The sequence below is a fragment of the Paralichthys olivaceus genome, chromosome 22, assembly GCF_024713975.1.
Source record: "Paralichthys olivaceus isolate ysfri-2021 chromosome 22, ASM2471397v2, whole genome shotgun sequence".
Classification (NCBI taxonomy): domain Eukaryota; kingdom Metazoa; phylum Chordata; class Actinopteri; order Pleuronectiformes; family Paralichthyidae; genus Paralichthys; species Paralichthys olivaceus.
The window spans coordinates 15011317-15036422 of NC_091114.1; the positions used below are offsets into that span (position 1 = coordinate 15011317).

General features: G+C 44.4%; 1 protein-coding gene across 3 annotated transcripts in view; it reads right to left on the reverse strand.

Annotated features, from left to right (window-relative positions):
* exoc6b (exocyst complex component 6B) overlaps window positions 1-25106 on the reverse strand; it is a 65991-nt gene that overhangs the window by 36166 nt on the left and 4719 nt on the right. For all 3 annotated transcript variants that reach the window (XR_011239977.1, XM_069519066.1, XM_069519065.1), the window contains exons 2-15: window positions 23478-23643; window positions 23281-23328; window positions 23107-23197; window positions 22837-22882; window positions 21617-21821; window positions 14555-14749; window positions 12467-12535; window positions 6984-7067; window positions 6433-6479; window positions 5230-5350; window positions 5051-5122; window positions 4011-4108; window positions 3135-3240; window positions 2313-2422 (exon numbers count right to left, since the gene is read on the reverse strand). Coding sequence is in view for 2 of the 3 variants with exons in the window: in XM_069519066.1 (XP_069375167.1) it covers window positions 2313-2422; window positions 3135-3240; window positions 4011-4108; window positions 5051-5122; window positions 5230-5350; window positions 6433-6479; window positions 6984-7067; window positions 12467-12535; window positions 14555-14749; window positions 21617-21821; window positions 22837-22882; window positions 23107-23197; window positions 23281-23328; window positions 23478-23643 (1458 nt within the window). In the remaining variant the exon portion in view is untranslated. The remainder of the gene's footprint in view (window positions 1-2312; window positions 2423-3134; window positions 3241-4010; window positions 4109-5050; window positions 5123-5229; window positions 5351-6432; window positions 6480-6983; window positions 7068-12466; window positions 12536-14554; window positions 14750-21616; window positions 21822-22836; window positions 22883-23106; window positions 23198-23280; window positions 23329-23477; window positions 23644-25106) is intronic.

The window sequence follows — 25106 nt, forward strand, 5'->3', positions numbered from 1 at the left end:
AGTCACAATAAACGCTCGGTGGTCGACGCTGTCAGGAGGAAGCCAGCAGCCGTCAGCGCAGACATGTTTACTGCACCGGGAGGAACGGAGGGATACGTGCAGAGGTATTTGCTAAAAATACACCGAGAGCAACAACAATGACAACAACAGAAAAAAGAACGGAGTCAGCAGGGAGAACAGTGAAGGGCTGGAGCGCACGTAGCCAGGAAGCCACAGGTATGCACCGCGAGAAACACAGCGTTGAGAAACACACAAGACGCACACAAACAACACACACACACACACACAGACACACACAGTGCACTGATGTAAGTGTGGAGCAATGAGTGAATTTGTATAATAGCAGACAATTGTGGTCATAATTCTGCCGGCTAAATACACACTGCTCTCTGGACGAACAGGTTGAGAGTGTGTGTGTGTGTGTGTGTGTGTGTGTGTGTGTGTGTGTGTGTGTGTGTCTATGCAAAGCAAGGGCTGATTATTTTTGTTCACCTTCAAACGGCCACGTTCCACGACGTTTACAACACACACACACACACGTACACAAGCATATACACACTCACTCAAGCGTGATCAGTTTCCGCCGAAATCAGAAATGTGAACAGAGGTGAAGGTCAGAGGTCAGGGGGGGATCAATGACCACAATCCTGCTCCAACGTCCCGCCTGCATCCGGACCTCGTGCATCTGTGTGTGTGTGTGTGTGCGCGCGTGTTTGAGGCGGGCAGGAAGGCGAGCCGCTGCGGTAACCAGATCGCAGCGTAGAAATCAAGCCAGGTCAAATAGTGGAGTCATTACTCTGATTGAGACGAGCGATTAGTGATGTCTGGTCAGCGAGAGACCAGAGAGGAGCTGTTCATAAACATCTGTCTGAGGCGGTGTTGAAGAAATCCAATGAATCAGACCAAAGCAAATTTCTCCTCAAAAAAAAAATCCAAGATACCCGATAAAGTTTTCTCATATTAACTCATTTCATCTTATATAAGGTTGAATGAACGTGTCTTCGCTTTACCTGGAGAAAGAATATTATTATCATTATGTACCAATATAATGGGTTTCGAAAAACAATCCTACCTCAAAATCCCAAGAGCACTTTGAGCAAAAATACTTAACTCAAGAAAAAAAATGATTAATTTCAAAGTGTGAAGAAGTGTCAGCAAAATTAAAACCCGAAAAACTAAGATCTAAAATTCAGATGATTGAGTTCTAGACTTAGAGAACCGTGTTCCCACTTTTTAAATCTAGGTTAAATCAAACTGGACGGACAGTGTTTCAGTACAATCAGCGCTTTATATCCCATAATAAAATAAACAGACTCTTTTCATTCCTTCTTTCTCTTTTCTCTTAAACTGATTCCTTTCCTTTGATTAGACGATTTTTCCCAATCACTCCTCCTCCTCCTGCCTCTGTCTCTTTTTCTTCCGCCGGTCATGGATCAGTGATACCCCCGAGTTCCCAGCCCCCACAGAGAATACACACACACACACACGCACGCGCACGCGCACACACACACACGTGCTGAACACACAAAAATAATTAGAGCACACTATCAAACAAGCAGACAGTGAATACAAACTGAACACAAACACGCTCATTCAAAGCCAAATCAGAGTTTGACCCCAATGATACACATCACACGGAGAGATTTACAGTGTGTGTGTTTTAGAAAGTGTGTGTAAGTGTGTTTTCTGGTTCTGCATCCTGAGTTTTAGAAAGATTATATGTGCAGTTGAAGTTTCCTCAGAGTGTGTGTGAGAGTGTTTGTGTGTGTGTGTGTGTCTGGCCGAGTCCCAGCCTTGTGGAAGACTTCTGGACAGCGGAAGTTGTGTCCTGATTGCTCGTCTCCTCAGTAGAAAAGTAGCTGCATTGTTTTAGTTAATTCTTCCATCAACCGTGACCAATACACACTTAAACAAACACACATGCACGAAAGAACACACAAGCCCACAAATCGGCAATCAAGTCCAGCTTCTGTTCCGTGTTCTATGGAGGTTAAACCGAAGCCCTCGGAGTTTCTGTGTGTGTCCTCGTGTGGGCCAACGCTAATGAGACAAAGATCCCTGGTCCAAATGGAAAGAACCAATTGACCATAAAAAGTCTGCATTTCCCGACGCCTCTCTGTGTGTATGTGTGTGACACTGGTGCTGGAGGAAAAAGGAAGCATTATGGGGTCATGAGGGTAAAACACTCCAACGACCCCGTGTTGAAATCCTCGCAGCCGCGCCGACCGACACTTGATAGTCGAGAAGAATGGAAACAAACTACGCTGGTAGCGTGACAGTCAGTAACAGGGGAAGATCCTGTGAGCAGGTACCTGAGGTGCAGATCTTCAGAGTATTTCAAACAGGCATAGATGAACTCTTTGAGCTGGCAGTAGACTTTTGGCACAAACTCGGAGAAGGGGAGCTTCTTGGGGAAGGGAAGCTGCAGGAAACAGAGCAAAACAAAAGGATTAAGTGAGATTTTATTCAATTTATACTTCACATTTTGAGCGACATCAACTTCCCCTCATCAAATCGCACAAAACAACACATGACATTTCTTTCCTCTTCTTCATTCGCTCATCCTAATTTATTCTGATGGCGCCGTTATTTGTCTGATTGTCTCCGAGGACTGAAATGTTCGGGAGGGGCCGTCTGCGAGATCACAATTGTCAGTTGCTCCGGAAACATTTTCTGGAACTTTTCCTGCCGCAACCGAGTAAAATGTCCCGAGTGAGTCCATGTGACGATGCAGCAGGAAGGTTCACAGCGAGCGAATGGGCGCGTTGATGTTTCTGACACGTGACTACAAATATTTTTCAGGATGAAAAAGAGAAACCACACACGTAGAAGACGTGAACTTGGAAATGCGACGAGATTGAAGTTCATACATCAGGTCCTGCCTTACCCAGAATCCACCCTGCACCTGAGTGATTTTCCCGTTTTTGTGAACGGGTCTGACCCGAACTATCTCCTGCTGTGTTCTTCATATGCAAAAGAAAAAACTCTAGATACTTTCAGGAGTTTATGGCTGAAAACTGCTTTTGAGCGTCAGCATTTGGTGCAGATCCAATAAATACATGTGTTTTCACAAGGGGTGTGTGTGTGTGTGTGTGTGTGTGTGTGTGTGTGTGTTCAACCGAGTGCCATTCTACCTTATCCAGTTCAGGGTCTTGCAGGGGAAACTGGGAAGTGTAGTGTCTGTACTCTTGCTCTGTTGACACTGGGATTGGACTGAAGTTATCTTGATCCAACACCTGCCTGAAGAGGAGAAAGACCACAGGAAAAGAATTACAAGAAAAAAAAAAGATTAATACACACACACACACAAACACACACACACAAGTACATACAAACATAAAGTAGAAACACACACCCAGTGCTTGTGGTTTTCTTGCCACCTTCCTTACCCCCCCCCCCCCCACTTCTTGTTGGCACTCCAGAGTTCGGACGTTCCAACGTTCCATGGAGAGGCCGTGAACCGGAGAGCGCTCTCTCTCCAACAATACAACACAACATTCCTGCGGCTTCCCCAGTGTGTGTGTGTGTGTGTGTGTGTGTGTGTGTGTGTGTGTGTGTTGGGGGGGTTAAGGAGAGAGGGAGTGAGAGTTTGTTTGTCCGCTCTTGCTACTGCAAGTCCCACTGGTGTCATTGGACCAAAGCGATGGTGAAACAATGGCATGTAAGCGCACACACACACACACACACACACACACAGTTTCTTGTAAGGGTACCCATTCTGAAGGGCAGAAAATGTTCCGGACGTTTGCTTTTAAACACTTCCTCTCTCTGGCCGCTTGTTAAACTTCAAAACCAGGACGGGGGACATTTCCCACAAACCAACACTGGTGTGTATGTATGTGTTTGTCATGGTGCGCCCTCGTGACCTTAAGACAAGAAAGGGGAAGGTCAGGGCGGCGTGCACTCAGAAAAACCCCTCAGCTACTGAAAAACAGGAGCATCGCCCTGACGTTCCCCTCATCTCTCTCTATGGAACAGCGAGGCTCCGTCGTCTTTTAGCGAATCGGTACCTGAAGGCGATGTTCCACCTCTTGAGCAGGATTTCGCCGTACTGCTCCCTTATCTCCAGCAGCATGTCGAACAGCTGTGTGACCGGGAAACCGTAACCCTGCGGCAGAGAGAAGCAGAGTCAGTGCAAAGTTTTTAAGCATCTTGAACGAAGAGGTTTGCATTGTCACTGTCACTGAGTCATTTACTGACGTGGAGGTGAAACGCTTGTGTGGACATAGTTCGATCTCCACAGATGAGCACGAGCGCAGCCAAAGTCGAATGACGATTTATTGATTTATCCCCTAAAGCAAATTTAAGGAACGAGTAGAATAATAAAAGGCATCGGACTTAGTGTTACGAAGGAGAAAGGGAATGTCGAAAAAGAGACCCATTAAATCATATCGACAGCATGACATGTGGATAGGAAATCAACCATCACTGCTTTAAATTACTTCTTTTTTCAAACACTGATCAAGAAAAACATCTTTTTATGGTTTTAAAAGTACATTTATGAGTCTGAAATGAAAACAAATCCAAAACGGAACAAAATCTCGGTCTAAAAGGATTAAAACACGTGTGGAAGAGACAAAAAGTGAATTCAGACATTCTGTTACACCTCATCACTTCACGGGAAACACTTTTGGGCACCGTACCAACCCTTCATCGGCTCCTCCTCTTCATCTCAATCACTCATCTCCATCCCGGTTTTCACCCACATCCCCTCTTTCTCCCCTCCATCCCTCCATCCACTCATCCCTCACACTCAATCCATCCAGGTTAGTTCATACGAGCAGCGAAGACATTTATGGAGAGCGAACTGACATCAGACGATGAAGCCGAGCTCGACATTAAGAAAAAGATTTTTCTGGAGAGATTGGCATCTGTTCATTTTCAGAACACTGGATAAGGGTCTCCTGGGTAACAGAGCTGGGTCGAGACTCCCCAACAGAAATAAAAAAGCTGAATCATTTCATACGTGATGATGACCAGGGCTGCAACACCTTCCTTCCTTTTACAGTGTAACCTGAACAATGCTTCTCACACACACACACATATATACCTGCAGTGTATCAGCAAAGAGGACGATAAGGTTCTTCAGGTCCAGCACAAGGTCGGGGTCGTCACAGTACGACTGAGCAAACAGAGGAGAGGGTCAGTTGTGTTTTGTTTCTTTCCTTAACTACAGAAAATGTCCCGCGTTCATGTCTGAAAGCGGCTCAAGCAAAGGACTTGTCTTACTGAGTGTGTCCTCAGGGCGGCAACTATTTTGGACAGCGCCAGCTCCCACAGCTCCTCGACGTACGCTCTGTTGACCAAACCGTGCGTGGTGTGAAGAACGTGATCCTCCACAACAAAGAACCTGGACAGAGGAAAGGAGGGATGACGCATAATTATAATTATAAACTAATTATATTTATACTGAAAGACTGATATATGGAAGTCAAAAAAAACTAATCAGTGAATAGAAAAGCAAATCCTAATGCTGACTAAGGTTTGATATTTTAAAGTTTAAATATAAACTTAATATTAAATAACATTAAGAAAAAGAAAAATACAAATACAACAGAACATATCAAACTTGAATTAAAAACTATTGGCTCATATCCACCGATAAATCCGTCTGGTAAAACGGGATGGCACGTCAGATGGGAATAGCAGATCTGAGGGTGTGTGTGTGTGTGTGTGTGTGTGTGTGTGTGTGTGTGTGTGTGTGTGTGTGTGTGTGTGTGTGTGTGTGTGTGTGTGAGAGGGTGTGTTATTGTCCAGCCTCAGCCATGTTTATAGAACCGTCTGCTCCAGCCAGACGGACACAAGAAATAACAGCAATAAGCCAACCACCATCACACGCACTCTATCAATCGTCACCAGTGTGTGTGTGTGTGTGTGTGTGTGAACGCAACGGAGGGAACTGGATGGAGTGATGGATGAGAGGAAAGGCGAAAGGAGGGGAGGAGTGAGTGTGTGCAGAGAGGGATGAATAAAACAACAGTCCGAGTGAAGGAAAGATGAAAAGATGTTCAACGGTCAGAAGTCGCTCAAATGAAATGAAATGAGGTGTCACTAAACGCCGAATGTTTGGTTTGACTCAAAGCTTCTCCTCCTCACCATCTCTCACTCGCTCTTCTGCCAAGTTACACAAGATGGTTTACAATGGACAGACGGATAAATCATCAATCAAGGAGGGACGACACGTCTCCACTTCCTCCAATTGTACAAAATTGAAGCTAAAATATCCAGGCGCCGCCATCTTGGGCTTCTGACGTTCTCTGGAGCGAGAGTCTGTGCAGCAAAGATAACGTTGGACCGCGGGTTTTATTTCAGCATCGAACTCAGCAGAAAATCACAAAAGCAGAAAGAGAATTTGAAATCGATAGAAAGGTGGAGAAGTGAGGCAAGGCGGGATTGATGGAGGAAAGGAGAGAAAGCCGACGTCTGACTCACCCGACGATCTGGTTGAAGTATCGCCTGTATCCCTCCAAGGTTTCGTGCTAGAAAAGTAAAAAGAAAGAAAGAACAGAGGGAGGAAAAGAAGTTTGGGAAAAACATTGGGGGGGGGATATGGGGTGTGCAACAGCAGCAGAAGAGTACAGACAGAAAAAACAATCAGCGTCACTAATACTGGTTTGTAAATTACCTCTTACGATAAATTCACAGGACAAAATGCATCAGAATGGAATTTAAAATACACCAGAAAACACATGTGTTAAAAAAAAACAACAAATAAAAGTTAAATATTTGCTTATTTTTATTATTCACAGTATAAAATCTCTAATTTCTTCTGTTTTGCTCATGATAACATAAATTACAGATAGATGAACATGTGTGTGAGTGGGAGAGGGGTGTGTGTGTGTGTGTGTGTGTGTGTGTGTGTGTGTGTGTGTGTGTGTGTGTGTGTGTGTGTGTGTGCAGGGAGGAGGGTACAGTAAGTGTAGTTAGTGTGTAGATACAACAGTGCAGACACAAACACACACAGTGATGGTGCAGGGTCATACCATGTTAGAGTGCGGCTGCAGTACGAGGCGAGCCTGTTTCCTCCTCTGCTTTCTGTAGTAGTTCTCAAACACATCACGCAAACCCTACGTGAGAAAAGGTGAATTTAAATATCGATTTTAATGGTTAACTAAGGCAGGAAATCATTTTATTTATGATGTTAAGAATTATAGATGAGGCATTTTTGAATCAGGATCTTTTTATGTCAATATTTTTAGTTGTAGATTTTCTTCAATAACAATGAAACGACTCCATTCAAACCTGATGTTTAATTTATTGACAAACTAATCGAGACAACTTTCATAAGAAAACAAAACTCCAGGGAAATAAAAGACCTTTGTTTTTGCACTTTTCATCTGTTTCAACCATACGCCGTCAAAGACGGACGGAACGACGGCTCCTGATTTCCCACATTTCCATGTAAAACACATTTCAGTAAAGCTGAAACCCTCAGAACATGTTCCAAACTGTGATGCTTCACGTCGTGGTTGACAACACTGAGGAACGCAGCCAAACGCTAACGGTCGTTTGAGGCGGTTTCTGACTTTCAAGGCAGATTAACTTAATGAGGTATGAAAACCAAAGGTTACCACCGCTGCACGATGGGAAAGTGGAGATAAGGTGTCTTTTGCAGACTAAAACTGGTTCCTGTTCAGTTTTGGTTGGCGTCACAGGTCAGACATCGAAACTGAAGCCAACACAAAACCACACACACACACACACACACAAAATCAACTTTCTAAACTCGACCACCTTCGTATCTTTTACTTCCATTACACAGAAGCTGTGTGTGTGTGTGTGTGTGTGAGAGAGAGAGAGTCAGGGCCTATCTAAGACCCAGACCAGGACCCACAGTACTTAGTGAGCTCAGAGATAAGAGGCGAGGACTGGACTGATATCATGACGTTTCCCCACCAGACCACACACACACACACACACACACACACACACACACACACACACACACACACACACACACACACACACACACACACACACACACACACACACACACACACACACACACACACGGCTGACCTCTGGACAGTGGCGACCACCACCTGCGATCACTACATTAGGTGGTAATACGATAAAAGAACAAAAATAGAAACATTAACAAACACACCACTGTTTTATTTCCTGACCTTTCACAGAAAAACCAACTTCAGTCACTTGTGCTCGTCAACGAATCTACTTGGAGAGTTTTAATAGAATCTAACCTGAATATTGGTGCAAATAAGTTTTTGCCAGTGTAAAAGTCAAGGGAACAATATTTAACATGAGATATAATGAAATTTACTCATGTGAACAACATTCAATGGGTGCAAGCTTGGTGAAGTACACATTTTACTACCATAGGACACTATTGAAAGTATTAGTTTCAGCTCACAAGAGTTAATCCGGAAGGAAAATCTTTCTTATTTCTAGCCCTAAATGTAAAAATACAAAGAACAGTGTGTTAAAAAATAAGATTTTGTATTTTTATCGTACCCTTGGCCGGACAATGTACATTGAAAACACAAAGTAGATGGTAGAAATGCGAGCAAACACTGTGTTTCAGAGCAGCGCGAGAGTTTGTTGTTGTGAGGTGACAAAACTGTGTTCTGTAATTCCCAGTTTGACCCTCAGCTGAACAATGTGTATTCAACAAACGAGCTGCATCAAACGGCCATGAACTCTTCATTACACAGAGCTCACTCTCCCCGAGAGCCTCTCGCAGAGGTGAAACTCAGGACTGAGAGAGAGAGAGAGAGAAAGAGAGATGGAGAGAGAAAGAGAGAGGGAGAGAGAGATCTCTGCAACAACACATGAACGGTGGAGGAATGGGGAGACGAAGAAAAGAGAAGAAGTGAGAAGAAATACAGCCGGAGAAGAAAAAGAGGCAGAAACAGAAAAAAAAAAAAATCCAGGCCAAAAATAAAATAAACAAAAGACTGGAAATAAAGAAACAAATTACAGCACTGTGGTCGTCTGCCTCGGCCAACCAGTGCAGTTTGTGTATATATTTCTACATACTCAATTTTCCACATTCATATAAAGGTCACTGTGACCTTTGACAACTGAAACGTGATCACAGTCCAAGTGACAACAGATCAGAAGTTGAATCTGTGACCTTTGACCATCGAAGTCTGTTCCACCAAAGTGAGTATTTGCACCAAATTTGGGAAAGTTCCCTCAAAGCATTCTTGAGATATCGCGCTCACTGGCAATGGGACGGACGGACGACCCTAAAACATAACGCCTCCAGGTAAGCGTGATAGTGATCATGGTGTGGAGCTGCGGTATCGAGGTCTCGCTGATTCACGTGCTCAACCAATCACAAATAGATATGTTCCGATACCAGCATCAGAAACAACCCTGACGCTGCCAAAAACTGGTGGCTCAGGCACTGGAGAGGACGCAAATCTGTGTACTCATCAGATACCACGTCTTCACCCAGATAAAACTGCAATTTTCTTTTCCCAGATATCAAATCATCTACAGTTCATCTGTGCTACAACAAATGCAACAGCATTCGGTCATATTTCAAAATGGAAAGTCCAAAAAGTAAAACAGTGATATGTGTCGTACGCAAGATTTTAGTTTCCAGCCATTTAAAGGTTCTTTCTCTGCATGTATTTGTTTTTTTTAAAAGAGTTTCACCTGAGCCAGGCCGGACAACAATGATAGCAATTATCACTTACCGGCTGATTTATTTTAAAAGCACCGGTTTCAGATCGGTATCGGCTGAAACAAAAGTCCAGGGACTTTTGTTTTTCTGAAAATAAAAACTCAAAGATGCATTTGTGAGATGAGAACTTCTTCAAATGACCACCAGCCACCAGGGGGCGATCAGAATGAGTTGGTTTCACTTTTGCGGAGCCGTCATGCGTTGTCGGTCTTTATGTGAGATCTGTGGTCTGACCGGTGCGATGAACCGGCTGCTGTTTCCCTCTCCCCTCCCCAGCGTGTCGGGCTTCGGGCCCGTGTTTACACTCATAACATCTCCGTCCGCACATCGGCGTGCCGTCCGTGTGCCGGCAAAACAAAGGGGTATTGTGCGGCTGGAAAAACTGTGGGCTTTAAACATGGAAAAGAGAAGGATCGACAAGAGGCAGAGAGGGAGGAGAAGAAAATGAGGAGGCCCTGATTGCAAATGCGATTCCACGTCCAGGTTCACGAGACAAATAAATGGAGCCGTTGAGTAGCGCGCGTGTGCCAGCGTGCGTACGAGTCATTCTCGACATTTAACAATCCGACTGTGTCAGACTGGGATTTTCCAGTCGTACCCTCGGATCAGTGCAGACAACCGCGCTGGGCTTTTCTCTTCTAATGGTAAATCAACTTCTCTGCCCAATGAGCTGTCAATCACCCCGCCGCTGCAACGCTTTAATGGATAAAACGGCTGCTGTGTGTGTCTGTGTGTGTGTGTGTGTGTGTGTTAGCATGTATGTTTGATTGTGCGTGTGTCGGCATACATGTTTGTGTGTGTTTGTGTCGGTGTGTGTGTGTGTGTGTGTCTAACCTTCAGAGGTCAGACCTTTCAACACCTTACTGAGACAGAAAACACTCCTTTCCCTTCTCCTCCGTCCCTCATCCTTTACTCTTACTCCCTCCCTTTCATTTCTTCCTCACCCTCTCTCTCTCTCTCTCTCTCTCTTTCTAATCTCTCCACCTCTCCGTGTTGTTTTCATCCTCTTCTTCCTGTTTTTGCCCCTTTAACCTCCCTGTGACCTCCCCCACCCTCACCCCTTTGCTCCTTATCGCTCCGTGGCTGATTCTGTCTCTCTCCCTTCCCCTGGACGCCAACTTTACACTTTTGTCCTCAAGTAATCTTTCACATTTTTATGAGGTAACTTACTGAGCGACGTGCAAAATAATATTAGTAAAACGGCTCTTATAGCCAGTCGACTTAAACTGCAATTTTCTCATCTTCTCATAATCATCTGACAGTGTAGCAGCGTCTTGGCCGCAGAACAAAATCTTAGTTTGTTTGGTCGTCTGCGAGTCCGCTCACTGAGTCACTCTGTTTCCTCTTGAACAATTATTTTCCCTGACATTTAGTGAAAAGACATTTTCACTTGTCATGATTTCAGAAAGTCCTGCAGGTCAAACTGAATTAACCTTAAACTGCATTTTTTTGAGAGGCTGAACGTGTGCGGAAACACGTGAAGCACATACAGAATCTCTCAGATTCGCTTCATAATCGCCGTGTTCGATCTAGAGACGTACGAGAGTAATCTTCAATGGATTTTGTTTTTCGCCGTCAACAGCGTATCGTCGAAACTGTGATGTTTGGCCCCTGACACATTAAGAACAAAGCACAGGCTCCGATCTGCCCCAGACTTCACACGCTCGACAAGGGTTCAGGTCTTGAGACATCCAGCCCCCATGCCCACGTTTTATCTAAGCATCTCATATTCTGCGGGCACATGCATCATGCATCATAAAAACATGTTAACAAACTCCTCGTACTTAAAAATCCACGTGCGTGATCTAGACACCTGCACAGCAGAAACTCTGAGATGACGGTTGAAAAGTTGGCATGTGCACCACCGGCCAAAAGGATGGCACCACCACGCACGAGGACGGGAGCAGCGAGCCTCAGCAATAATAACATTGAAGACGTTGAAGAACCATTTAATGTGAAAAGAAACCGATCTGAAACCAAAGGCCTGAAACTGGTCGCGTTTCTTTTGTCTCTCGTCTGAACTTTCTTTCCCGACCTCCATTATCTTGTTCCCCACCGTGAGATTTTCCCTGTTGTCGACCGTCTAAACCTTTTCTGACCCCTCTCTCTTCTCGTCCCTCATTGTTTCTCCTCCATCATTAAAGCCTTGCTCTCTTTTCCCTCCTCCCTCCCTTCGCTCTCTCCATCACATCACCCCCTTTTACCCTTTCTCTAACCCTCCCTCCCTCTATCGCTCTTATGCCGTTCACTTTCTCTTTCCTGTCAAAGTTCATGCACTTCCTGTCCCAACCCCCTCAGACACACACTGAAAAGACACAGGCGACCCTTTGGCCGCATTGGCCCGGTCACAACCTGGACATGCCTGCAGGCGCGCACACACACACACACACACACACACACACACACACACACACACACACACACACACACACACACCCATATGTGCAACTAACCCAGTCATGGCCCAGTCAACACTTACACCCATGTCGCTTTCGCTCCATCTGAGATGAGACACACACACGTTCCCCTCATTCTCTCTCACACACACACACACACACACACACACACACACACACACACACACACACACACAGCGGCCTGGTTGGAGTGAAGCCAGCCTGGGGCCGGAGGCCTCGTCTTACAGCATCAGGTACCTCTACTCGTTTTTTTTTTTACCGGGGCTGGTTACTATGGCGATATACTGGTTTGCGTAGTGGTAGACGTGGTGCACAATCGGAGGGACTCGTGATCACAGTTTAAAACGGATGAAAGTTAAAGGAGGTGAGAAAGAGAGAGAGGAAGTGATGAACTCACCAGCACAGTGTAGATATGCAGACAGCTGTAAACTGGAGAGAAATCCACCAAGTCCTGAGCTCCTGGGACCTAAAGACACAAGTGATACAGTTAAGAACGTTGAGACATCACCAGCTACGATAACAACTTCACTGTGCCTCCGTCACAGACCTGCGAGGCCCTGCACACCTGTGTTGTCCAACAAGGAGTGTGCCGACTTTAGAAAATGTCGCTACGTGCACACGGTTTTGTTTACCCTTGCTTCTGTAACGTGTTTCGAGGTCAAAATGTTTTGCGAATAAAGTTTGAAGTGAAGTAGTGGAGATGTGGTGGGTGGAGTTAAAGAACCAGATAAAAACATCCGAACCTTTTCACAGAGACTGTTTTTGTAACGTAAACACATCACAAATGTTCCAGATGCAAAATTAAACTGAGCTGTAATTGACACATATCCATCCCTGTATCCATTCCTTTGTCCTTACCCATATCCTCTAACTTCCACAGAACAACAATGGCAATTTTAACGCGAACACACACACAAAGACAAAGCAACAACAACCATGTGCCCTCTTGCCCTCTGGAAAGTTTTCTTTCTGTAAAAATCATCGGAGGCACAAACACAATGCCAGCTTTGATGTCTGACCTCACACAGACACGGTCCTGAAAAACAATAAGCGCAAACAAAGAGTCGTATCACTGAGAGCAGGGGTGAAGAGAGGAAGGGAGGCAAAGAGAGAGCTGGAGGGAGAGAGAGAAGAGAGAGGGAAAAGAAGAGATACACAAGCAGGTACGCAGGGTTTGAACTTTAGAACAGAGGCTGCAAGAGGAAGTCGGACAGAAGAAGATGAGAGAGATACCAACAATTAATTAAGATGTATAGAGGACAAAGCAGAACTTCAGGCAAAGACAAGAAAGAAAACCAGAAAAAGAGGAAAGCAAAGTGAGGAAGAAAGAGAAAAGTGGAACAGGGTTAAAGGTCGACGAGAAGACGAGAGGCTGGAAATGGATTAGAATGAAACAAGAAGTCTGAAGAAGAGGAAGAAGAAGAGAAGTCAAAAATAAATGGATGCAAAGAGGAGGAGAAAAGAAGACTGGGAATAAAATGGAGGAAACCAGGCAAAGACAAGAAAGAAAACCAAAAGATGGAAAGCACAGTGAGGGAGAAGAGGAAAGAGTAGATGAGGTGTAGGTCAGGTAAGAAAAGAGGAGAACAAAGGGAGCACAGAAAAATAGGATGCAGTGACACAGGGGGGACAACTGTAAATGAAGGGAAGGGGAAGAGAGGGAGAGACGTGGCAGAGGCAGGATGGCGTGAGGAGACGCGACGCCGATGGTTGGCAACGCCGCGGCCATGGGCGCCAATGCAGTCGTAACCCTGCCGACCGCAGGGTCAGGCCTTTGTTCGAGCCAAGGTCTTCCAGTGAAGAAGGTTGAGTTGAGTTTACAGGACGTAAATAAGCCAAAGGGACGACAGGGACCTGAAAACAGAATGGTGGCACGGGACGAGGGAGGGCGGTGTGACAAGTTCAGCTCTATTTTCTTCCACCTCATTGTGCTGCGCTTTCCTTGAGCGCGAACAACAAAGAGGAACTTTGATCCCGCGAGGGACGACTCGAAGAGTTCAATGTCACACCACTGTGCGTCTGCTCCGAGGTAACGACAGACGGGTTCATCTTCTGAACAGACTGCGACTGATGGGAAATAAATCCATCTCCTGTTCTTCAAACTGCGCTCGAGGTCATTTCATTGAGGCGACTTCAAACAAAGACGTGTTGATTCCTCAAGTTCCACCAACATACTCTCAAACTCAGTAGAGCTCACACCCCCGCCAGCAATCACGTGACTGTGTAGTTCTTACACAGGAAATATTAAAGACAGAATTATGAATTAGACGTCTGTGCATCAATATATTAGACTAGTTCGCTGATTTATCCTCTTCTCAAAACACATCTCTGTTAAAAAGATTCATGACATGATGTCTATGACTTTTATTATCGTCAGTATTTTTATTAAATTGGGGGTGGGCCCCGATCATACCCCCAAATTTGGTTATATCTGTCTGTGGTTTTCATTTCTTTATGTGTTTTGTGTGTTTTGTGTTTTCCTCACATCATCCTCCTCCCCTTCCTCCTCCACATCCAGAATACCAGAGTCCTGTTCTGACGCTGGACTGCCACCTTGTCCTCCGCCGTCAGTCCCCGCTCCTGTCAACGCTGCCGCCGCCGCCTCCTTCCTTCCACGTCGGCCAATCAGGGCCCTCGGCTGTGTGGACACGGAGCTGTCCAGCGAGCGCTGAAGCTGGGCCTGAAGCACACAACAGAAATAAACATCAGAACGTCATCCAGATCAAATTCAAACCTGTTTAGATTTCCCAGAACTGTTTTCAAAAATCCACAGATGTTTGAGGAGGTTCTGACACCAAAACCAGATTTTTGTATTGTTCACAGTTTTACAGAGCAGCAGCGCCCTCTGCAGCCACGTGGTGAATGATTCTGTTGGGCTCTGTGTCCGAGCGATGAATTGAGAAAAAAACACAACTGAACAGTGGATATTACCCATAATCCCTGGCTTCCTGAACCAGAAGAGCTGCTCCTGTAACAAATCCACCGAACTCTGTTCAGGATTCTTCATATTTTAAAGTTTGCTGCTGAATACTGGAGATGAACTCTGGCTCTTAATAACTTCTCAGTGTTTTTGAACAGTTCAGCTTCACTCTTCAACTGTCTGGAGCTGATCTGCGACAGCTGAAGCTGTGACTCTCCGTCACTTCTTCTCGCAGGAGATCGAACCCACTCACCAGAGTTACAAAGAACAGACGCTCAGGCTGAGTGGGAATGAAAGAGGAAACATTCTCCATATTCACAGCCACTGAACCATCAAACTCAGTTAAATGAAGCTGCTGCTTTGAGGTATTAAAAAAAAAAGAAGTTGCATAGTGTTGCTCTTACCCTTGTAGGCTGGTGAGCAACAATGCCTCGCATTTGTGTGATTTTTGGGGACAGTTTCAGGAAAAGCTTAAAATCTGAGGTTGAGACCTTTGACTGAGACCTGCCACACCTTGTCCCATGAAAATACTGGTGGAAATGAGCTAATAAAAGTGATTTACCAAAGCAGCTAAGAATAAAGCAGAGGGGACAGGAAGGGTAGAACAGGAAGGATGAAGAGTCAATGAAACCAAAAACAACGGACAGAAAATAAGTGTTAAAGCAGAGAAAGGGACAGATTTAATGTTTGATCTATAGTTCAGCTCGGTGGAAACTTAATTCTAGTCGCATTAGAAGGCATAGTTAAACTAAATACCTGAGCTCATTGATTATCATGCCAAACATACTTTTAAATTAGTTTTTGCTCTTTGTTCGTTGGGTGATGCAGCAATGATCCTACGAGGGACTTTTCCCAAAACAAACAGACATAAATGAGGTGGAGCATAGACAGAAGGAAATGGAAAGATTCACAGAACAATGGAATGTGCAATATGTCCCGTCTATGTCGATATTTTGGGGGGTGTCATGGGACATGAAGCATTTTTTTTCCTGCCACTGCATTGGATGAAGAATACTAAAAATAAAAATAATCAGACAGCAGGAAGTTTTGGTTAGAAATTAATGGGAGCTTGTATCCAAAACAAAATGAAAACAAAGTCTGGAGACGACCAAGCACACGTCTGGATCTTCATTTGTACGAACGCATCATATTGTCTCGTTGCGCACGACACAATTCATGTTCGCCTCCGTAATGTGACTAAATCTTTAGTTTTGTAGTGTTTTTTTTTTTTTAAACAGCAAATATCGAGAAATTAGTCGTTTCTTGGGGATGTATATGCATCGATGTTTATTCCCACGCTGAGTATTCTGTGGGAAAACCTTGTTGTGTCGGGGGGGGGGGGGGGAGTGCATCTTTCCATCCACTCCCAAAAAAAGGCTGGTTTCCTTTGCTCGCCGGCGCCAGCACGTTCCCTACCTCGGCCGCTTAAATCTGTCGATAAGGACGTCAATAAATACGTCAGAGGCTTCGAGTGGCTCGATTTCAGCGGTTAATAACAACGATAATGAGAAAAGCTGGTGTTCTTGAGAGGGTGGATATGCACAAATCCGGAAGGTGAAGTTGGGAGAATACAATGCCATCTTTGATCTGATGCCCACACATGCACTCGCACACACATGATTCATATCGGACAATGCAAAATTAGTGGAAAGGCTAATTCCTCTGCAAACGAGATGAGGAGGAAGCCAGCGGGGACAGAATTTGCCAACACGTGCCCTCTCATTTGAGGAAAGAGGAGACGGTAACAAACAATCTCCAAACGTATTCTAACCACAACTCTTCAATACACATGAAAGAGGATAAAAACGGTCGACAAATCACGGAAAGAATGGATCAACTAATTCTGAAAATCTCTGTCTGTGGAGTGAAACTAAACTTACGGCAGTGGATCGGACACACAACCTGATAATATCAGGCCTGCCAGACAATGTCGATCAGATAGTTTGTATGTCACCGTATGGGACTGACAGACATTCACTGGTGTCGGGGGGGCTGATCTTCAGAATCACAGCGTTCATTTTACTGCTGCTTACTGCAGAGAGCTTTTATTTTGAAAATCAAAAAACAGCTTCATTGCATTCATGAACAAGTTAGAACAAACACAAAGTTTTAGACTGTTTATAAAAAAGCTCTGCACAAAAATAACAAAACGTGACAGTATATTGAAGACGTGTTCGAGGATTGACTCACTAATGACAAGGAATAAATCTGAAGCAGCTCCGGAGCATCAACACAGGACAAGAGAACACAAACACGTTTTACAACGGATGCTACACCGCTTCTTAAAAGGATGGGCACAGACCTTCCAAACGAGAAGAGCGCTGCTCTCCCCTGCATGGCATTCCTTTCCAATCTTTCAAAAGCTTGTTTTCTTTCTTTCCACGTATAAATTAACATACCTGGACCTCAAAAGGCAAAAGATCTGAGACAAGGAGCGAGAGACATAGAAAAGCATTTTTCCGACGGCGCATAACGCTGCCGATACGGACGTCAGTACCTACGTCAAATAATTCCACTTTGGCATTTGTCAGCAGGTGTGCATGTGTCTCGGGGCATCTACAGGCGTACTCTATACACACTCACCCCGCCATTCACTCTCACTCGTCACACAATATCACCTTCTGTCGTGAACAGGAGCCTTTTTAACCGTGTCTTTTGTCGGGTCGAATTCCGTGCGCCACTTAAACCCTCAAGTGCAGGGAATGTGCGTCATATCCTGCGCAAATGACCCGTGAGAAAAGAGGGAGCAGAGGATGAGAACGAAGAAGAAGAAAATGATGATGAAATGGGGGGAGTAAAGACGGGAGAGCAAACTGCTGGTGGAAGAGAATTGAATTAGGTATTGAAAATGTTATTGTTTTCAAGGTTCAAGCATAAGATTTGCACTTCTACTGAAAAACAATCTGCCTTGTACTTAAAGTACATTTTACTGCACTGTACTGCTGTATTATGGAGTAAAAAAAAAAAAAAAAGCATTCTGCATCGACAAATACTTCATATCAAATGACTCGGATCAGGATCAGGGGAAAAAACCTGACCGGACATCCCTTCTGTGGATCTCTTTTTTGGCAGGCCGACCACAAGCCAGAAATAATGGTGTGCATTGCCAGTGAACTGCGGAGCATTATTCTGCATACAACACACACACGCACGCGCACACACACACACACACACACACACACACACAGTGCCTGACGCAACGACCTATAACCATCTATTTTGGTTTTCACCGTGATGGTTCCATACACGGACGCAGCGTGCGCCCTGTGCCACCCTCGCAGCACGCGCACGCATGTGTGTGTTCAGTAACTAGATACAGGTAATCAATCTTCTTCCACTTCACAGGCCCAACAATCTGTTTCCCATTAGCGTGTGCGAGTGTGTGTCTGAGTGAGTGTGTGTGTGTGTGTGTGTGTGTGTGTGTGTGTGTGTGTGTGTGTGTAGTAACTACCGAATACACATCAGAAGCTCTGAGCTCGTCCTTTGCGGAGCATTAATAAAAGAAACTGGAGGAAAAAAAAGAGGTGGAAAGATGAGGAGATGGAAAGAGGGAGAAGAGACAGACATCTTGAGAGAGAGAGGGGAAATGTGATGTGACAGAGCAAGAGAACGAGGGAAATGACAAATGACAGAGGAGAGTCCTGAAACAATGACAAAGACATTTGGACCAAGTCTGGTTCCAGATTCCTCCCCTATTTCCTTTTTTTAATCCTTCTACTGTTTCTTCACCCCCCCGATCCATGTTTTCATCAGCTCTTCTTCTGCTCCCCCTCTTCTCAATGGTGGTTGCTGATGAAATACGATCCAGGGGAGCCAGTTCGAGTAATAAAATCAGTTTGAAGGAGTACAAGGGCTTAGTAGATGCCAGAACTATGCACAAAGGATCCAGACAAATTGTTTCGTCCTGTGACTGTCCTCTCAGGAAGGACGACCACCAGTCACTTCAGCAAGTGGCCCAAAAAGAAATAGGCCCTGTTTTTAACAACCAGAGCTATGAACATGTCTTCTTCACCCATCTTCCTCCTCCTCTTCTTCTACGGGCATGTGCCAGCACACAATAGCTCCATTGTAAGCCCTGCGCTCTCCTCCCTCCATCCCCTCTTTCTACAATCTATTTATTTTCACATCCTTGGTCACGGGGGCTGTAACGACGGCCGGGTACAGAAAGTTAGAGCTAATTTGGAACAGAGCGCGCAGGAGAGACACACTGTCTGAGAGGACGAGATGGAGAGACAGAGAGAATAGCGAAGCAGACGGAGAAAGAGAAGAGTGAAGGAGGGTTGAAGGAAAGGAAGGAAGGAAGGAAGGAAGAACTTCTAACACACACACACACACACACACTGACAAGGCTTCCGACCTGGCGCTCTGAGCCAAACATTTGATACAACAACATAATCCCAGTATCGGTATCAGGGCTGCCGGACCACTGGGGTTTCCATAAACTCCCTCGTAATTAGTGGTTAGAGGAGTTAGCGGTTAGTTTCTTCAGTGACTGCAAGTGGATTTTCTACACCAGTGATTCTCGATTCTCGGATTGCGGCCCGAGGACCCCCCAACCCGAAGGGTCACTGGACGGTTTTCCAACGTGTGGCAGTGGAGTGATACGTGGGGAGAAAAATTCCACTGCATTGACTTAAGTTTTTTCCTCATTGGGGTTTCACCGTGATCATAATTATCTCCTCGCTCAAAATTAATGCTTTAATTATTACACGAGTGAAAAAATATAGACGGAAAGGTAACGTCACGAGCCTCCAGAACAGCTTCAACACTTCAGGAGCTTGTTGTTTGCATGATTAAATCAATCTAGAATAGAAAAAACAATGATGGCTGGAACAGTCTTTAACTTTGCAACAGAAAGTTTCAGGCCTCTGTCTTCTAGTTGTACGCTTGTGATGACGTCATTGCATGTGGTGGAGACTGCGTTGATAAAACACAGCGGCACCAGATACAAGTTACAGAGAGGAGCAGAGAAAATGAAATGTCAAATAACTTAATGAGTGTTCAGAAATATTCTGAACACTATGTTTCACATGTTTATTTAGAAGAATTTGATGGAAACACATGTAAGATTGTAATATTTGTTTCCTGCTTTATAACAATTTCAATACTTTCATGATTCATAACGGTTTACTGACTCATTAACCGTTTATCTTAGGTTGTAAAGAAATTATAGACATGACGCATTTTAAAGAGTTTGCAAGAAATGACGTCAGAGAAAGAACTAAGGGTTGAAGAAAAAACTATATCCTCTCATTAGTTTGTGTTGAAGACGGAGAGCGATCACTAACATCCATTGCAAAATCCCCCATAGTTGTTCACCTGCGTCGCTGACTCCTGAGTCCGTAGAGAATGATTCACACGACTGAATATTCACCAAACCAGCTGGTGACCCCCCTGACCTGCTCTGCTTCTGTTTCTCTGCTCAACTATCAGCTGTGGTTCGGATTAAGGGTTAAAACTGGGTCTCTAGTGACATCTAGAGGACAAATACGACATTAGTTTGCTTTTCACCTGCTAGATAAAGACGTAAACTAGTGTTGAACACAAAATGAGGTGTTAAATAAACAAGCTACGAATGAAAGTGGATAAGTGAGAGACCACCAAAAATAATAATAAGAAAAACTGATCAGCCTATTTTCTTAAAACTGTGATAAGTGACATCATATTAATAATATAAATAACCATAACTTTAATCTGCATTTACTAACGAAGGAATTTGTTTCATCCTGACACTCCGTGGAGCAACATTCCCCAAAGTAATTGAGTCACACGAATAAACAAGAGGCCTCACTTTGAGCTGAGGATCCCACACACACACACGCACACGCACACACACACACACACACACACACACACAGAGAGAGAGAGAGAGAACTGCCCTGGCCTTGGAAAACACAAAAACAATGAGGTAAGTGCTGAAAAGCTGCCTCTCTATGTGTGTGTACATTAGTGTGTGTATGTGTCAGAGTGCGTACATTCAACAAGACGTCTCCGACAACGACTACATGCCTGTTTACTGGCAGCTGAACCACAAAGGGACACAGACACACACACACACACACACAAACACACAAGCTGCTTCTGATTAACAGAGACAAAGACATGATGGAGAATAAAAGTCAACTGTGGCGTGAGAACAGATGATAGAGAACAAACAAACAAACAAACAAACAAACAGACACTTGGATCTCAGACAATCAATCGAACTGTGGCGAACTGAGCCCCTGACGTGTGTTTGTGCAATAACTCACCAGTTACGGGACAGATTGATTTATACAGAAGTTCACGGGCTCCTCGGGATTAATCATAAAGATGTCTCGACTTTTTAACTTCCTCAATCATCAGGTAAAAACTGAAAGCCTTCCTCTGGTTTATGGGGTTCATACCTGCAAAAATAATGATCTTCCCATCAACCTCAGCTGCGCTCATAGTGTGGATTTCTCCCAAGTTGCAAAATCCATCACATGCGCTCAAGCTGGGATGTGTGTGATGGGATCAGGGGGTCTTGGCTTGAGCAAACGGACATCTTCCAAAAGAGGCTTCCAGATTGTTTGACGACTCCAAAGCAAACAGATTCACCGGGAACCTGAGTGTGTGTGTGTTTATGTTAGCGTGTGATTTGTGTACCTGTCTGATGGCAGTCTCTCCGATCTTGTCGGAGTGTTTCCGGATGCTCTCCAGGAAGTCCCTCAGCTGCGTCATGGCAGTGTCCCGGATCTGAGTCCTCAGTTTGGGGATGTTTTCTGCCATGATGGAGCAGAACCGGTACTGACCCGCCCGGGGAAGACACGTCAGCTCCAGCTGCTCCAATGTCCGCAGCGCCGGGTAGTACCTAACACACACACACAAGAATATGAGGTGTGTGAAAACAGTCCAGGTTTGAACCTTCTTGGTTTGTTACCTCAGCCAAGGAGCGTTATTCTTTCACCTCTAACTGTTGGTTTGTCAGCAGTTTAAAACAAAAACTACTGCACACGTTCCCACAGTTCTTGGTGGAAGGATCGAATATGGGTTAAGGAACAATCAGTGAAATTTGGGGCGGCTCTGGACAGAGGGGCAGATCTAGAAATGTTTAATCCAAATCAAATCAGTGAGTTTAAATGTGGCTGCATGAGGAGCCTGTTGGGCCTTGGCGGAGGTGTGAGTTCTACTGAGAGTCCTTCTGGTTCTTTAAACTTAACCAGGAAAAGTCTCACTGAGATTAAAAGTGTTTTTTTTTTTTTTTTACAAGAAGCGTCCCGGCCACGTCGGGGAGAAACGGGAAGAAACTTTAGCCAAACTAACAAGACACACAACAATAAAACGTCGACAAGCACGAGCGTACACACAGAGGGAGAAATAAACACACGCAGACACACCTCAGGGACCTCGGGCAACACAATATCCCCCAAACACTTCACTCCACTACGTCTGTCACGCAAACACACACACACAGACACACACACACACACACAGACACACTTTCTCTCTCGAGGAGCAGTCGTCGCTGGCTGACCTCTCGCTGCTCTCTGCTGAGCCCGGCAGCCGCAGGACAGAGAGAAGTAGAAAAACACGACAAATTTATGACCAACCAGACTCCTGTCTACAGGTCAGGCTGAGGGCTGAGAGAGAGAGAGACAGAGACGAGCTGGACGTGCTCTCTCCGTCCAGACGCTCTGCCTCCATCTAGTGGCTGCTGGTTGAGACTCGACAGTCAAATAAAAGTGCACAAGTTACATACATGCTACTTTACTTCACATTCACCCTGTTGCTTCCTGTCAATCTTTAATATTTCGTCGTTTCTAGTTTTTCTCTGCTTTACATCATAGGAAGTGTCTCAAACCCGTAAAGCAGAATGAATAACGTACCTTCTCGCTCTCATCTGCTCCTGAAGTCTGCTGTACATCTCCAGGACTGTGGAAATCAAGAAGAGACAAAGCAAACAAACCGTAATGAGGTTGAGAACGAGACTATACATTTGGCAATAAAGGATATTTTGATTTTGCGTACCCTTGATTTAGAAAAATACAATTTCAGGGATTTTTCACTCGCCGAACATTTGTTAAATGAAAAGAAAGAGACCGACACAACATGTCTCTCTGTTTAAATCCTCAGTGTTCTCACTGTGGGTGTGTTACCTGGGAGGCAGTGCGTCAGTTTGTCGATGGTGGTGGCGATGTTCCTCTGTTGGACTCGACACTGTTTCAGCTCCTCCATGGAGCTGATGAGCTGAAAACAGGAAAAACGTGGTGAGGAGGAGGAGAAGGATTAGAAAAGAGGTGAAGAAGGTCAGAAAAGAGATGAAAATGTACCTCTCTGCCGTCATCCTGAAGATGCCTGTTGGTCTCAGTCACCTGACTCTGAGGGGAAAATGAAAAACAAACAAAAAAAAATCAAGAATGATCTTTTAAATCTACTTTTTCCATCTTTAACCCTTTTTAAAGATTTTATTGTTTTAGCCTCTTTGATTGGTTTAGTTTTTTTTTAAAACATCCCCTCCGCTCCGTACCTTCAGCTTCTGTGCCTCCCCTCGTACTTTGAGCAGCTCCGTGATGGAGTCGACGAACCCCTGGAAGTGATGGTTGCACATCTTCTCGATCTCCCTGTCGTGGTTGCGGATCCGCATGTCCAGCTTCTCCACGAAGAGGCCATGTTCCTGTCCATCGTACACCGACCTGAAGAGAAACAAGAGGGCAACAGGTGAGAAGAGGAAGAACTTTATTAGGTCATTATTGTATATATATATATATATATTTACACACACATATATATATATATATATATATATATATGTTATATGTATCTGAGCAGTGACAGCAGAGTCAGTGAGGACAGAGAGAGACAGAGGTATCCAGTTGAGGAAATAGGTGCACGTGCCACCTACGTCCACTAGGGGGAGCTATGATTTAAAAACTGCATCCTTGAGATGTGTGAAATTATATAATTTCCCTATTTTCTTTTATTTAACAGACCCAACAATTACTTACTACCAAAAACAGTTCGACTAATAATATATATATTTTTTGTTTTGTTTTGTTTGTTTGCTTTTTTTTTGTTTCTGGGGCATTTATTCATATTATTTCCTAAAATAATATTTGAACTTCGCAAATCTAGAGTTCGTGAGATCTTTAATCAAACCACCAACAACAAAGAGAATAAAGAATAAATAAATATTGTTCTTCTGTGAACGTCTGCACACTCCAGACATTTAAACCAGCCTCCTGCTGGGTGTCATTTTTAGTTTTTTTTTTAGTGTCTAGACTTCTCACAGCCATGAGTGAGAGGTTTTATCAGGACTTCCCCTGCAAACAGAGATTTCACCACAGTGTAGAGAGAAGAAGTGAGACACGCATGGTTATCCTGCTGTTCACTTAAAGGTTTCTCTACTTATATTTCTACATCAATCATCATAAATATTTATCAACACTTTGTATGACCAGTCTCCATTTTCTCCCCTGAGGCAGAAATGAAGAGCCCAAGTTTGAGGAACATTAATTGGGGGACAGAGTTAAAGTATAAAAAAGTGGATCCAGGAAAAAACATTTTTATGTAGGAGTCTGCAAGTGAAGAAGCTCAAGATACAGGAAAACCAGAATTAAGACATTAGTAAGTTTGAACAATTGACTTCAGTGGTTTTTCCTGTGTTCCCTCCCTTCTAAAAACAGCACATACAAAACACACACACACACACACACACACACACACACACACCTGTGTATGGATATGATTCCCCCACCCTTCTTCCTGTTGACCAGGAAATGCCCGACTTGTACAATAGAGCGCAGGTCTGACGCTACACACTGCTTTCTTTAGACACACAAACACACAAGAGACCACACAGGGAGCCAGCACTGTGTCTGTCTGTGTGTGTCTGTGTGTGTCTGTGTGTGTGCACGTCCAAAGATTGTTCAACCGCTGCCCTCGACAAACAATGAGCTACAGACTCATAGAGTAAAGAATGAAATTAAACACTGAACCTCTGAGTGAAAGTGTGACAGAAGTTTTTTAAAGAATGAGGTGAATGAGAATAGTTGGGAAACTGTGTAAAAAAATCAATCCCTCTTCTATTTGAATGAACAAAGTTACTGTCAGTGACATCATGTGCAGGACACTAAAAACCAAGTTATAAAGGAATCGC